Here is a 13593-nt window from a genome sequence, read left to right on the forward strand (position 1 = left end):
CCAGTCAAAAGGCAGAGATTGAAATAATTGATTAAAAAGAGAAAATATAATCCAAACTATCTGCTGTTATGAGACACACTTTAGGTTCAAAAACACAAATAGATTAAAAGCAAAAAGATGGAAAAAGATGTCCCATACAAATAAGAACCAAAGTGGAGCTGAGTTTTAGAAATTTGAATCTTCTTTCTGTTTAACTTGATCAGTCTAGCTAAGGGATTATAAATTAGTTGATCTTTTCAAAGAACTAACTTTTGGTTTTGCTGACTTCCTCTATTATTTCCTCTATGTCATTTATTTTTGCTCCATTTTTTATTATTTCTTTTCATCAGCTTGATTTGGATTTAGTTTGCTCTTCTTTTAATAAGTTCTTAAGGTGGAGATTTCAGTTATTAATTTGAAATCTTTCTTCTTTATTAATATGGGCATATACAGCTATGGGCATTACAGCTAAATATCCCCCTAAACACAGATTTTATTTTACTCCATAAGTTTTGGCATTTTGTGTTTTTAATTTACCTCAAAATACGTTCTAATGTTCCTTTTGATTTCCTTTTAATTCATTGACTGTTTGGTAGAGTGTTAATTTCCACATATTTGTAATTTTCCTAAATGTCCTTCTGTTATTTGTTTCGAATTTCATTCCACTATGAACAGAAGTGGCAAGAGTGGACATCCTTGTCTTATTTTTGATCTTTGGGGAAGAATTTCAACTTTTCACCATTAATTATGAGGTTAAGTATTAACACACAAATGTGGCCAAGTGATTTCTGACAAAAATGCAAAGGCAAGTAAATGGAGAAAGGATACTCTTTTAACAGTTGGTTCTAAAACAACAGGACATTTGAAGCCAAAAAAAATAAGTGAACTTTAACCTAAACTTCATACCTTATATAAACATCAAGTCAAAATGGATCATAGATCTAAATGTAAAATGTATAACTAAATAACTATCAGAAGAAAACACAGGAAAATATCTTTTTCATGAACAGGTAGAGTTGTTAGATACATATAAATGCACAAACATAAAAAGCAACCCATGAAAGGATCAACTGATAAACAAGATTTTAGAAGACTTGAAAACATTTTCTCTGAGGTAAAAGACTTATACACTGAAAACTACAAAATGTTGCTGAAAGGAATTAAACAAGATACAAATAGACACCCCATGTTCATGAATTAGAAGACAATACTGTTAAGACATCAATACTAACCAAAGTGATATACAGATTCAATGTAAGTCCTACCAAAACGTCAATAATATTTTTTACAGGAATAGAAAAATCCATTCTAAAATTCATATGGAATCTCAACCGATCCCCAAATATCCAAAACAATTTTGAAAAAGAACAAAGTTGGAGTTCTCACACTTCCTGATTTCAAAACTTACTACAAGGTTACAGTAATTAAAACAGTGTGGTACTGGCATAAAGACAGGTATATATAGTCAAATGATTTTTGAATAGGGTGCCAGGATCATTCAGTGTGGAAAGAACAGTCTTTTTTCAACAAGTGGCACTGGGAAAACTGAATATCAACATGAAAAAAAAGAAGCTGAATTTTTACCTTAATACCATATACGAAAATTAACTCAAAAGGTTCAAAGACCTAAACATAAGAGCTAAAGCTATAACACTCTCAGAAGATAACATAAGGAAAAGCCTTCATTTCATAACAATGGATTTGGCAATGATTTCTTGGATATGACACCAAAAGCATAGACAACAAAAGAAAAAAATCGACAAATTGGACTTCATCGAAATTAAACACTTTGTGCATCAAAGGACAGAGTGAAAAGGCAACTCTTGGAATAGGAGAAAATATTTGCAAGTCATATATCTTATAAGGAATTAATATACAGAATATATATAGAACTTCTACAACTCAACGACAAACAAGAAACTTATTTTAAAAACGGACAAGAGATCTGAACAGATACATCTCCAAAGAAGATATACAAATGGCCAAAAAGCATATGAAAAGATGCTCAACAGCACTAATCATCAGGGAAATTGAAATCAAAACCACAATAAGATACCATTTCACACCCATTAGGATGGCTATTATTTTTTAAGAAAAGAAAATAGTAAGTGTTGCCAAGGGTATGGAGAAACTGGAACTCTTATCTTATGCATTGCTGGTGGGAATGTAAAATGGTACAGTCTCTATGGAAAATGATATTGTGGTTTCTCAAAAAATTACATGTAGAATTAACATGTGATCCAGCAATTCCACTTCTGAGTATATAGCCACAATAATTGAAAGCAGGTATTCAAACAGATATTTGTACACCCATGTTCGTAGCAGCATTATTCACAAAAGCTAAAACATGGAAACAACTTGAGCATCCATCAATTGATAAACAAAATGTGCTATATACATACAATGGGATATTATTCCACCTTAAAAAGAAAATTCTGACACATGCTACAACTTAGATGAATCTTGAAGATATTATGCTAACTAAAGCCAGTCACAAAAGGACAAATATTATATGATTCCACTTATATGAAGCACCTAGAGTAGTCAAATTCATAGAGACAGAAAGTAGGATGGTGGTTGCCAGAGGCTGGTGGGGGTGGAGAAAACGGGGAGTTAGTATCTAATAAGTACAGAGTTTCAGTTTGGGAAGATGAAAAATTTCTGGAGATGGATGGTTGTGATAGTTGCAGAACAATGTGAAAGTACTTAATGCCATAGAACTACACACTTAAAAATGGTTTAAATGGTAAATTTTATGTTATGTATATTTTACCACAATAAAAAAAGTTTGCTCTGCCAAAGACACTGTTAAGAGAATGAAAAGACAAGCTACAGACTGGGAGAAAATGTGTGAAAATCACATATCCAACAGAAGATTGTGTTTAGAATATACAAAGAACTCTCAAAAGTCATCAGGAAGAAAATAAACAACCCAATTATAAAACAGCAAAAGATTTGAACAGACACTTTAGCAAACAGGATATAAGGATGGCAAATAAGCACATGAAAGATGTTCAACATCATTAGCCATTAAAGAAATGCAAATTAAAACTACAATGAGGTACCACTTCACAGCTATTGGAATAACCAAAATAAATACTGACAATACCAAGTGCTGACAAAGATGTAGAGCAACTCGAACTCTCATACATTGCTGGTGAAAATGCAAAATGGTACAGCCACTCTGGAAAATGGTTTGGCAGTTTCATATAAAGTTAAATGTACACTTACCATATGACCCAGTAATCCCACTTCTAGATATTTACCTTAGAGAAATAAAAACTTATGTTCACAAAAAAACCTGTACAAGAATGTTCATATCAATATTATGCATAGCCATCATAATCTGGAAACAACCCAAATGCACTTCAATGGGTGAATGGATAAACAAACTTTCGAATGTCCATAAGATGAAATGCTACTCAACAAAATGAATGAACTATTGATACACGCAACAACTCAAATGAGTCTAAAAGGCATTATGCTGAGTGAAAGAAGCCAATCTCACAAGGTTACATGTTGTATGACTCCATTTACATGACATTTTCTAAAAGATAAAACTACAGTGATGGAAAACAGTCAGTGATTGTCAGGAATTATGGTGGGTTGGGAATGACTATAAAGGGACAGCATGAGGGAGTTTTTTAAGGTGATGAAGCTATTCTCTCTCTTGATTGTGGTGGTGGTTACATGAATCTACATGATTTACAATTCACAGAATTGTACACCAAAAAAGAAGAAGCCCCATGCAATTTTATTGGGAGTTCATTTCAAAAGTAAGAAAATATTTGCTATCATATCATCATCATCATCATCAATAATTATACTTTACTGATTAATAAAAATATTCAGAATTATTTGTGAAATGGGATCTAAAAATCATTAAGGTCAACTTATGTCTGGTACAATAATTTAAATGTATAGAGAAAAAACAACAGCACTAAATGTAAAAGCTTTACAACTTCTACTAACTCCTCTCTTTAATATTCTGTATCAGGATAATATGCTCCCTCTGGATCATTTCCTATAAACATTGTCATATACTGAATATGGAATTAAATAAGTGCTCAACTGGGACCCTAGGTTACATTCCTAAATCTAACACTATAAGAAAACTCTCGACTTGCCTTTTGTGCCTAATTTTATCTTCCTCTTCATTGAGGTCATGTACTTGTCTGCACTTGTCTTTTTGTGGTATGCTGTGAAGGTTTAAAGCAAGGAGTTTCAAAGATAGGAAACAGAACAGATTCATACACCACCCACCCTCCACCCCAAATACCAGGTACTGCTCTAAGTGATTTACATGTATTATCTCACTTAATCCTCTTAGTAACCCTGTAACATAGCTACTATTAATATTCTCATTTTACAGATGAAGATACTGAAGCATAGAGAGGTAACTTGCCTAGCATCTCACAGCTAGTAAGTGGGGGAGCCAGGATTTTCCCAGGCAGTCTGCCTCCAGAGCCCATGTTATTAATCATTATGCTAAATGTCTCTCCACAAAAGGTTATTCATTTGTTCATTCATTCCTTCCTTCACCACTGCTCTGCCATGTCTATGGTCTTTCTATCTCTAACAAATCATTCATCCATTCTCATGGCCTTAACATGTTATCTAAGGATAGATGATTCCCAGTTCTATATATCTAGTTCTGACCTCTCTCCTGAGCTTCACTGCTGCATTTCCAACTGTCTCCTCAACATCTGCATTTGATGATCCTGCCATTCTCACAAATTTAACATGTTTAAAATCAAACTCATCATCCTTCCTTGAAATTTCCCCACAAAGGCTTTCTTAATTTTGCCAATTGGTAAGTCACACAGCCTTGAAACTTCTGGATTATCTTTGACACATACCTCTGCATTGACCTCCCTCCTTCATTTTCAGTCAACAAGTTTTATTAGTTCTTCCCTTATAAACCTACCTCTCTCCAGTTTCACTGCTATCACTCTAGACCAAGTCTTCATGCCTAAATGACTGTAATATCTCCTAACCATTCTCCCTGCTTCCAGTTCTTCCTCTCTCTAATCCTATTTATTGACCACCAGATTAATAATTTTCAAATATGGCTTTTATCATGTCACTTCTGGTTCAAAAACCTTCAACCATATTCAAACTAACTGATAACTAACTCTGTGTAGGTCTATACTAGTCACCAAATACAGTTCAAAATTTTTAGCTACCTTTCTAACCTCGTCTCACATCTCCTCCATAGTTAGCACACTCCGTAGTGCTCACACCATCTGTTGCAACTGAAATGTCATTACCTCTCTTTTCTAAAGAATAGGTAGTATTAAAAGAACATTTAAATCTTACCTCCTCTGAGAGGCCTTCTTCAATCACACCAATACACAGTGGCCTTTGCCTCCTCTGAACTCCAACAACACTTAACAAATGTATCTAGTATTCTCACTAAATGTTACATGTTTATCTCTCCAACCAGACTATACTTGGCACGAGGTGAGGAACCATTTCTTAAACTTCCATGCACCTTCCACAGCGTCTAGTAAAACTTATCTGTCAAACTAAATCCTTCTAGTAAAGACACATACTATTTATCCATGTATTTTGTGCTAATCTGTAGTTCAGCCTAAAGACCCTTCACAATCTAGCTTCGCCCCCCCTTCCTTCCAGTGTCACCTCCTGTCATTCCCTGCCACTTCTTCTACTCCTGCCACATTAAACTTCTCATTGTTCCTTAGACACACCCGGTTCTTTCATAATCCTGTTGCTATTTACTATCTTTAATGTCCATTCCCCTTTATTTACCTGACAAATGCCCATTGATCCATCAGGAGTTAGTATAAATGTCAACTTCTGACTCCCCCAACTAGACTTAGATGCTCTGTGTTCTGCGCTACCTCAGCATTTCATTCAAATCTCTATAATAGCAGTTTCCATGTTGTCATGCAACTAACTGTGCACATATTTGTCTCTCTTATGGTATTCTACATTCCTCAAAAGTAGTGACAATTCATCTTTCCCCTATTCCCTTCACTAACTCTTCATATTTAATGCCCTGCTGTTTAATCTTTCTCTCAGCGAAAGAATATATCAAAGTCAGTGGGGATCACATACCTTGGTAATAAAGAGCCTTAAGGAAGGAGTGACGATCAGCTCCCTGAAATAAAGACTTTTCTATTTCCATTTCTCGCCGGGTCAGCTGTTTGCTCTTTGCAAATCTCTGTGGCAGGCAAAGAATGCGCTGACGCTCCGAGATCCTTTCTTCAATATCTTGAAGACGGTTCTGTATTGCTTCAGGAGTTGCCCTCAGTCTTGTCTTCTGAAACCAGAGGAATGAGATGGCATATATCATAGAGGACACAACCTGAACATGATGATCTGGTGTCTCAAGTAAAAAGATGACCTGGGCCCAGAAATGAATGTTTACAGAAAGTGTTAGCTAAGAAGTTAAAGAACAGCTTCTCTTTTACCAACGTCTGCATTCTAAAAATCAAAGAAGATTCAGACACCAAGCTCAGTTTTGTGAGAACTAAAAACGGAAAGGCTCTCAATGCTAAAGTGAAGATATTTTGCTCTGTTTCCTTGAGGAGAAAAACAAACAAAAAAAACATTACCACACTCACCTTTTCACCTGAAACATGGCTCTTCCAGATCAAGATTTCTGTTTCATTAAGCCCTAATTCCCTGAGAGAAGCAGTTTCCTGGTCCTTCTCATGCAGTGTCTGGAATTGGGACAAAGTCATAGTCCCAGCTGCTTCCTTCCCAAAGGGCTTGTACATAGTACCAGGAGCAAAGCTCTCTTTCTTAGACATACATCTGCAAAACGTGCAGGAGGACAGTAAGAACATCTTGAGGTTACTACCATTCACAAAAATGGAGGTTCAACACTGTAACAGGTACAATGAAACTCACTAGCAAATTTTCTCTTACATCTTATTTCTAAGCCGAAGCACCACTGCAACAAAATGGAACTCCATCAATAGTCCCCTCATCCAGGAATAATAAACTAAATCAACAAATATTTATTGAGTACTTACTATGCATCAGATACTCTGCTAGGTACTAAGGATTTAATAGCTTTATAAAAAAGTAAAAATGGCTCCTGCTTTTGTGGAGAAACAGTGGAACAGAGGCAAGTAAACAGGCAATGATAATATTGGGTTACAAGTGCTATGTTGATGGAAATACAGGATGCTGTAGAAGAACATAAAATAGGTACTTGGCCCAAACTTAGTGAGATATGGGAGGCTTTCCAGAGGAAGAGACACAGAATTAAAACCCTGCCTAATACATTGAAGTCTAACAAAGAAAGGGAGGTGGGAGAGGAACATTCCATCTAGGCTTTAAGAGAGATCTGTCACCTGGAGGTGAGAGTCTATGATACTCTCCGTTTGCAAAATTAATACCTACTCCTCAATGGAGACAGAAGTATCAAGTTGATGCTGAAGGAGGCTTTTCAGCTGCCTCTCCCCTTCTGTTTCGAGCTCCTCCAGGACATGCTCATCACTCTTCACACAGCTGTTTACCCTGGAGTAGATATAAGAATATATACAGAAAACAGAAGAGACGGTGAGTCTCAAAATATATTCCTTATCTATATTATCTACCATTACTGACCCCATTTATTCAAAGACACTTCTCCAACAATTCATTGCCCTTTACCATTTAGTCCATGAACACTTACTAAATAAATACCTGTTTACACAGAAGGTGCTATGCTAGGTACTGAGGGAAGTCAAAGGTGTTTAAGACATAGTCCCTGTCCTCAAGAAGCCCACAATCTATTTAGGGAGAAGAAACGTGTGTGTATGTGTTGCATGCATGTGCCTTGGCGGCAGGGGGAGGAGAGAATAATAACACATAGAAGCATATGCCAAATTCGTAGAAATTCACAGAAGAGAAAATTGGGAGATAAAGGTGGTAAAGGAAGACTTCAGAAAGGTACTCTTAAGCTGACATTCAAAGGTGTGTGGGCCGGGCGCGGTGGCTCACGCTTGTAATCCCAGCACTTTGGGAGGCCGAGGCGGGCGGATCACGAGGTCAGGAGATCGAGACCACGGTGAAACCCCGTCTCTACTAAAAACATACAAAAAATTAGCCGGGCGTGGTGGCGGGCGCCTGTAGTCCCAGCTACTCAGAGAGGCTGAGGCAGGAGAATGGCGTGAACCCGGGAGGCGGAGCTTGCAGTGAGCCGAGATCGCGCCAATGCACTCCAGCCTGGGTGGCAAAACCCGAGACCGCCTTCAAAAAAAAAAAAAAAAAAAAAAAAAGGTGTGTGATGAAGAAAAGCAACAGGGAAAGAGTACAAAAGGGACAGTAATATATACAGAAGGATAATGAGAAATAGTAATTTATCAAGCAGTTAAGTGACACAGTGCAAGTGATGGTTTAGACAGATGAACGTGGTCATAATATGCCATATTCAAAGGGAAGAAACAAGAAGAACTAGTTATGAAACTACTGAAGTTAAAAGGTGATGAAGGTCTAGACTTAAATGGTAATAGTGAAAATGGAAAGAAAGGGTTAGATCAGAGAGGCCTTTTGGAGGCAGAGGCAAGGAAGTCAAAGATAATCCCAAAATTTCGGTCTGTGTAACTGAGAGAACAATGGTACCAATGAAGGAAAGACAAAGCTCCAGATGGAATAAATGATTTGGGAAAGGGAAAGTCAGTATTGTTTTAGCCACGTTGAGTCTAGTACCTTTTACAATAGAAACGCCAGCATGAAGTATCAGGAATACTTCAAATACATGACTAGGAACATTTTGTTTAGAGATAAATTCATATGTACTAGAAACCATTTGCTTTTTTAAAAGCAAGGGAATTAGTAACACAAAATTCCGGATAGTGGTCACCTCAGGGGGGAACGAAGGGAGGGAAGAGACACAGTAGACTTCTAAGGGACTGGCAATGTCCTATTTCTTAAACTTGTAGTGGATGCGAACCTCTATTATTCTTTAAGCTGTATATATACATTATACATTATTTTGCATGGATGAGATATCGTAAAAAAAAAGTTAAAGGTTAGTTTCAGGCAGGCAAAGTCAGAAACGGTTTTTGAAAAGATGCAAGGAACTGACAGTGCAGGAAAGCATATCAATAAGAATTTTAAATGCACTGCACTATTCCAGAGTGATGATTCTACTTGCAGAGTGAATCTAAAATTAATTTAAGCCTGTCAATAGTTGGGAGGCTCAGGCCATTTAGGCTCAAGCGGCCATTTAGCTCAGCACCAGTAAGGGGAACTGGGCCCAGCAATGCCTTCCACCTCCCCTCCCCCCACCCCATAAATCGAACCACTTTGGTGCTGTCCTTCTACATTTAGAAACAAAGTACCGCTCCCTTACTTTATGATTGGAAAGCCCCACATGGTTTCGGGTAGTCTTTAACACACAGACGTTGCAAATAAATGCGCCCGCCCCGAGCCTTTCTCAGGTGGCGGTGGAGGTAGGGGAGGAGGGGGAGGGGCTGGCCCGAGGTACCTCCATCTCCGGCGCCAGGAATTTGTCAGCCTCAAACCCTTTTGCCTAGCTGGGTCCGGGTGAAACGACGAAGCCGCAGCACCCGGCCAGCTCCCGGGGCCCGTGCCGGGAGGGCATTCCCACAGCAGCCGGCCCCGGTGACAGCCCTTCCTGAACTTCGCTCTGCAGGCCTGTTCAGCCCGTCTCCCCTCCTCCCGTCTCCTTTGTCGTGTTCCCGCTCCCACGAAGCTGCATCCCGAGAACGTGCAATACCCAAACCAGAAAGCAATAGAAGCCATTTTCAAAAGAAAAGGTAGAACAGAGCTCCCCTTGCCGCCTGCTCTTCAGACAAGTCCTTACCTCTTCATGTTTCCACAGGCCCCTACCTCCAACTTGGGTAAATAGGCCGCGGACCTCAAGTCCCAGAACTCCACGCGGCGGACTCTAAGGGGATTGTGATGGAGCATGGGGCTCTGGGAATTGTAGTAGCACAGAGCTATGGCAACAGAAAGAGAAAGTAGGTCTCAAGTGACAGGTATGCTGAACATTGTCCAAATATTTATTTTGAATTTCTCATTTAGGTTCAAAAGAAGACCCAAAATATCCAGCTCATAAAACGAGTCACCTTTGATTTCTTGGTTCTCTCATCCATTACCACTAATTCCTGGCTCTTCTGTAATTTCCTTTGAACTTCTTATCAACACTGCTTTTCTTTCAAGGATTTATCCAGCCTACCTACCGTTTCCAGTCGAGTCTCTGCTTCATCCTTCACGATGTAGCCAGTCATCAGACACGAGTCTGACTATATCACCTGTGCTAATGGTTCTTCTCTATCTGTAACAAAGACTTGAGAGTTTTCTCCACTCAGAATCAGAAGTCTGTGTGTATTCAGGCCCACATATGTTTTATTGATAATTATGGTGAATCAAGAAAGAGGTATAGTATAGTGGTTAAAAGCATAGGCTCTTAGTTCCCAGAAATGGAAATGCAAATGTCTTTAAGTGTATGGAAAGATGTCCAATCTGACAAATTTTAAAGTGCACTGACTACCAGTACTCCTTAAAACTAGCAAGGTCATCAAAAACATGAGAATCTGTCACAGCCAAAAGGAACCAAAGGAGTCGTGATGACTAAAGTAATGCAGTATCTTGGATGGGATCCTGGAACAGAAAAAAGGACATGAGGTAAAAACTAAGGAAATGTGAACAAACTATGTTCTTTAGTTAATAACAAGGTTCGTTAGCTGTGACAAATGTATCAGAGTTATGCAAGGGAAACTGAGTTGTAGGTATGTGGAACTTTTTACTATGCATCTTTTCTGTAACTAAAACTGTTCTAGAACTTAAAGTTTATTTTTAAAAGTACACTAAACTACCATTTTTCACCTAACAGGTTGGGAAAGATCCAAAAGTTTGATAACACACTTGTTTTATTGAGATTGTGGGGAAACAGGCACTCTCAATACACTAGTGGTGGGAATATAAATTGGTACAACATCTATTGGGGGCAAATGAAGATACTACTAAAATCATAAATGTACTTTCCCTTTAAAGCAACAATTCAGTTATGAATAGAATCCTCAACACTATATATCCTGTAACCTACTATCATCCCTTGCAACATTGTTTATAAAAACAGAAATGAAAATATCCAAGAACATACTATGAAAATGTATCATTCAATGAAAAACTATGCAGCAGTTACAAAGATGACAAAGTTCTCTATGAACTGCTACTGAACAATCTCCAAAATATAGTTAGTGCAATAGCAAGGTGCAGAATGATATGTATACTGTGCTTCTATTTGCATAAAAAGGGGAGCTCTAGTCACTTAAAAACTTATATATATGTGTGTGTTTGCTTGTATATGCACAAAATGTTTGGGAGAACTTACAGACAAATGATGAGTGAATGCCTCCAGGTAGGGGAACTGGATGGCTGAGGGACAAGGGCAGAAAAAATTCTTCAGGTATCTTTTTGCGCCCTTTGAATTTTGAACCCATGACTACATTACCTAGTCAATACTTTTTTAATTAAAGAGAAACCCTCTTACATCTCAAGGAGCCAAAGAAGAAAAGATTGTAGGTAATGGTGGGGGGCGGGGCACACTACTTGGATTTGAATCTCACTTCTCAGTTAACAGTATAGCACAACAGGGTTTTAGAGGCAATCTGGACTTGAATTTTTGCTCTGGTAAGTTACTAGACTATGTGGGTTTCAGTAAGTTTCTTAACTGGTCTAGGCCAGTTTTCTCATCTGTAAAATGAGGATACCTCCTAAGAATAGGGTGACTGTCAAGCACATACAAAGGTATGGTTTTAAAGTTATCCCATGATTGAGTGGTAATCTATGAGTAAATAGTCAAATGTTAATCAGTAGATTTAGATTTATCCAAACTGCTTTGTATTGCCATGCTCAAGTTAGAGCAAAGGACCAAAAAGCAGCTACTGAAAAACATTGTAGAATTTCCTGTCCTGAGAACTTCTATCAGATTGAAAATGTCATGGTGAGCTACCTAAGACCTGTCACATGCAAATAACTGTGCTCTTGAAGCATAAAGGTGAATGACTGCAGGTATAACATGTACCACTTTGTAGCTTTGGCACAGAACATGAACTGAATATAAGTATAAACAAAATGGGGGGTCACATCATTGCCTGCACCAGGTAAATCCTATATGGTGGTAGAGCTGAATTTTGTGGCTCAACCAATCTGTCCAAATTGACATATTGACAAGGAAATGGAAAAATACACCAAGGTTGCTAGTGTGCTTATCCCCTGGGACAGTGGCAAAGGGTGGAACAAATATTACACCAACCATCACACCAAACTTGTGTACAACTTCTAATAAAACATATCGCCTATTGATACTGAAATGATACACACTACATTGCAAATCCACTAGGTGGGATGAGTGGAGAATGAATAGCTAAGATACATATTCACATAGCTGTGGAATTGCAACTGGAAAGCAAGGTCATAAGAAGTACTCTACATACCTGTGTATAACTGTAACCAGTGCAAGTGATAGGTACAAAAAGACAAACATTCAGAAAATTACACTAAAAAGAAAACCAGGCCATTTCTAATTCTGCGAAACTTGTTAACTGTGTAATAATAGCTATTCTGTTTCCCACAACATCCGTCTCCCCAGCTTAAAAGGACATCACAGTGTATACAAAGCCTTGGCGATCACTAAATGTTATACATGGGCACAGAGATCTTACCTAATTTCACAATTTTACCCCTAGAAGAATTTATGACAAACTGAAAAATATGGCTCATTTGTCTTTCTGTCAATTTAACAAGGTTTGTTTAATTAATCCATAAGCTCCTTCTTAACAGAGACACATTTTCTGGGTTTGTATGGAAGAAGATGTTAAAACCAAAAATCTTCTCTTGAATCTACTCACCATCTAATATTAAGAGTAAAGAACTGTGCAAGTCTTTCAAATTTCCCAAATGAAATAGCATAAATGCTGTTATAGAGAACACATATAGCATCTTTTCAAAGGATTAAAAAATGGGTATATACTGGGATAGTGTCAACACTTTAAATTTAAGAATTCTTCAGCTAATATATCAGCTGGTTAACAATGGTTACAAGGGGCTGAAGACTCTAGTACCTAACATAAATGGTGCTTTAACATTACTGGTAAAAATAGCTTATTTCTGTATTTCTGACCTTTTGATTAAGATTTGTTCAATGTGGCTGGGCACGGCGACTCACGCCTGTGATCCTGGCACTTGGGAGGCCAAGGCAGGTGGGTCCTTTGAGCCCAGGAGTTCAAGACTAGCCTGGGTAACATGGCAAAACCTCGTCTCAACAAAAAACTCAAAAATTAGCCAGGTGTGGTGGTGTGCACCTGTAGTCCCAACTACTTGGGAGGCTGAGGTAGGAGAATTGCTTCAGCCCAGCAGGCAGGGGTTGCAGTGAGCCAAGATCACGCCACTGCACTCAAGCTTAGGTGACAGAGCAAGACCCTGTCTCAAAAAACAAAAAAAAAATTGTTCAACAATGTCATTTCTTTACATGTTAGAAATGGTCAGGAAGAATCTTAGAGATGATTTAGTCCAATGTACAATTCCAGACAGTACACTGAGATCACCCTGTAAGTCTTAATAACATTACTAGATCAATCTAGAAGCCAGTTGCCATCCTCTGGCATCTTCTATGTACTGGGAAAA

The 13593-nt window shown here is 38.0% G+C and overlaps 1 protein-coding gene across 8 annotated transcripts in view; it reads right to left on the bottom strand.

Annotated features, from left to right (window-relative positions):
- RBM41 (RNA binding motif protein 41) overlaps window positions 1–9866 on the bottom strand; it is a 68294-nt gene extending 58428 nt beyond the window's left edge. For 2 of the 8 annotated variants that reach the window (XM_032757425.2, XM_032757423.2), the window contains exons 1-5: window positions 9767–9808; window positions 7357–7473; window positions 6570–6762; window positions 6061–6265; window positions 4107–4178 (exon numbers count right to left, since the gene is read on the bottom strand). In XM_032757425.2, the coding sequence (XP_032613316.1) occupies window positions 4107–4178; window positions 6061–6265; window positions 6570–6762; window positions 7357–7473; window positions 9767–9774 (595 nt within the window). In that variant the 5' untranslated portion in view covers window positions 9775–9808. Of the gene's footprint in view, window positions 1–4106; window positions 4179–6060; window positions 6266–6569; window positions 6763–7356; window positions 7474–9766 lie in introns of all 8 variants that reach the window. The other 6 variants (XM_032757424.2, XM_032757422.2, XM_058441381.1 and 3 more) reach the window with 6 other exon arrangements.
- Between the last annotated feature and the right edge of the window lie 3727 nt (window positions 9867–13593).

The sequence above is a fragment of the Hylobates moloch genome, unplaced genomic scaffold, assembly GCF_009828535.3.
Source record: "Hylobates moloch isolate HMO894 unplaced genomic scaffold, HMol_V3 SCAFFOLD_7, whole genome shotgun sequence".
NCBI classification, from domain to species: domain Eukaryota; kingdom Metazoa; phylum Chordata; class Mammalia; order Primates; family Hylobatidae; genus Hylobates; species Hylobates moloch.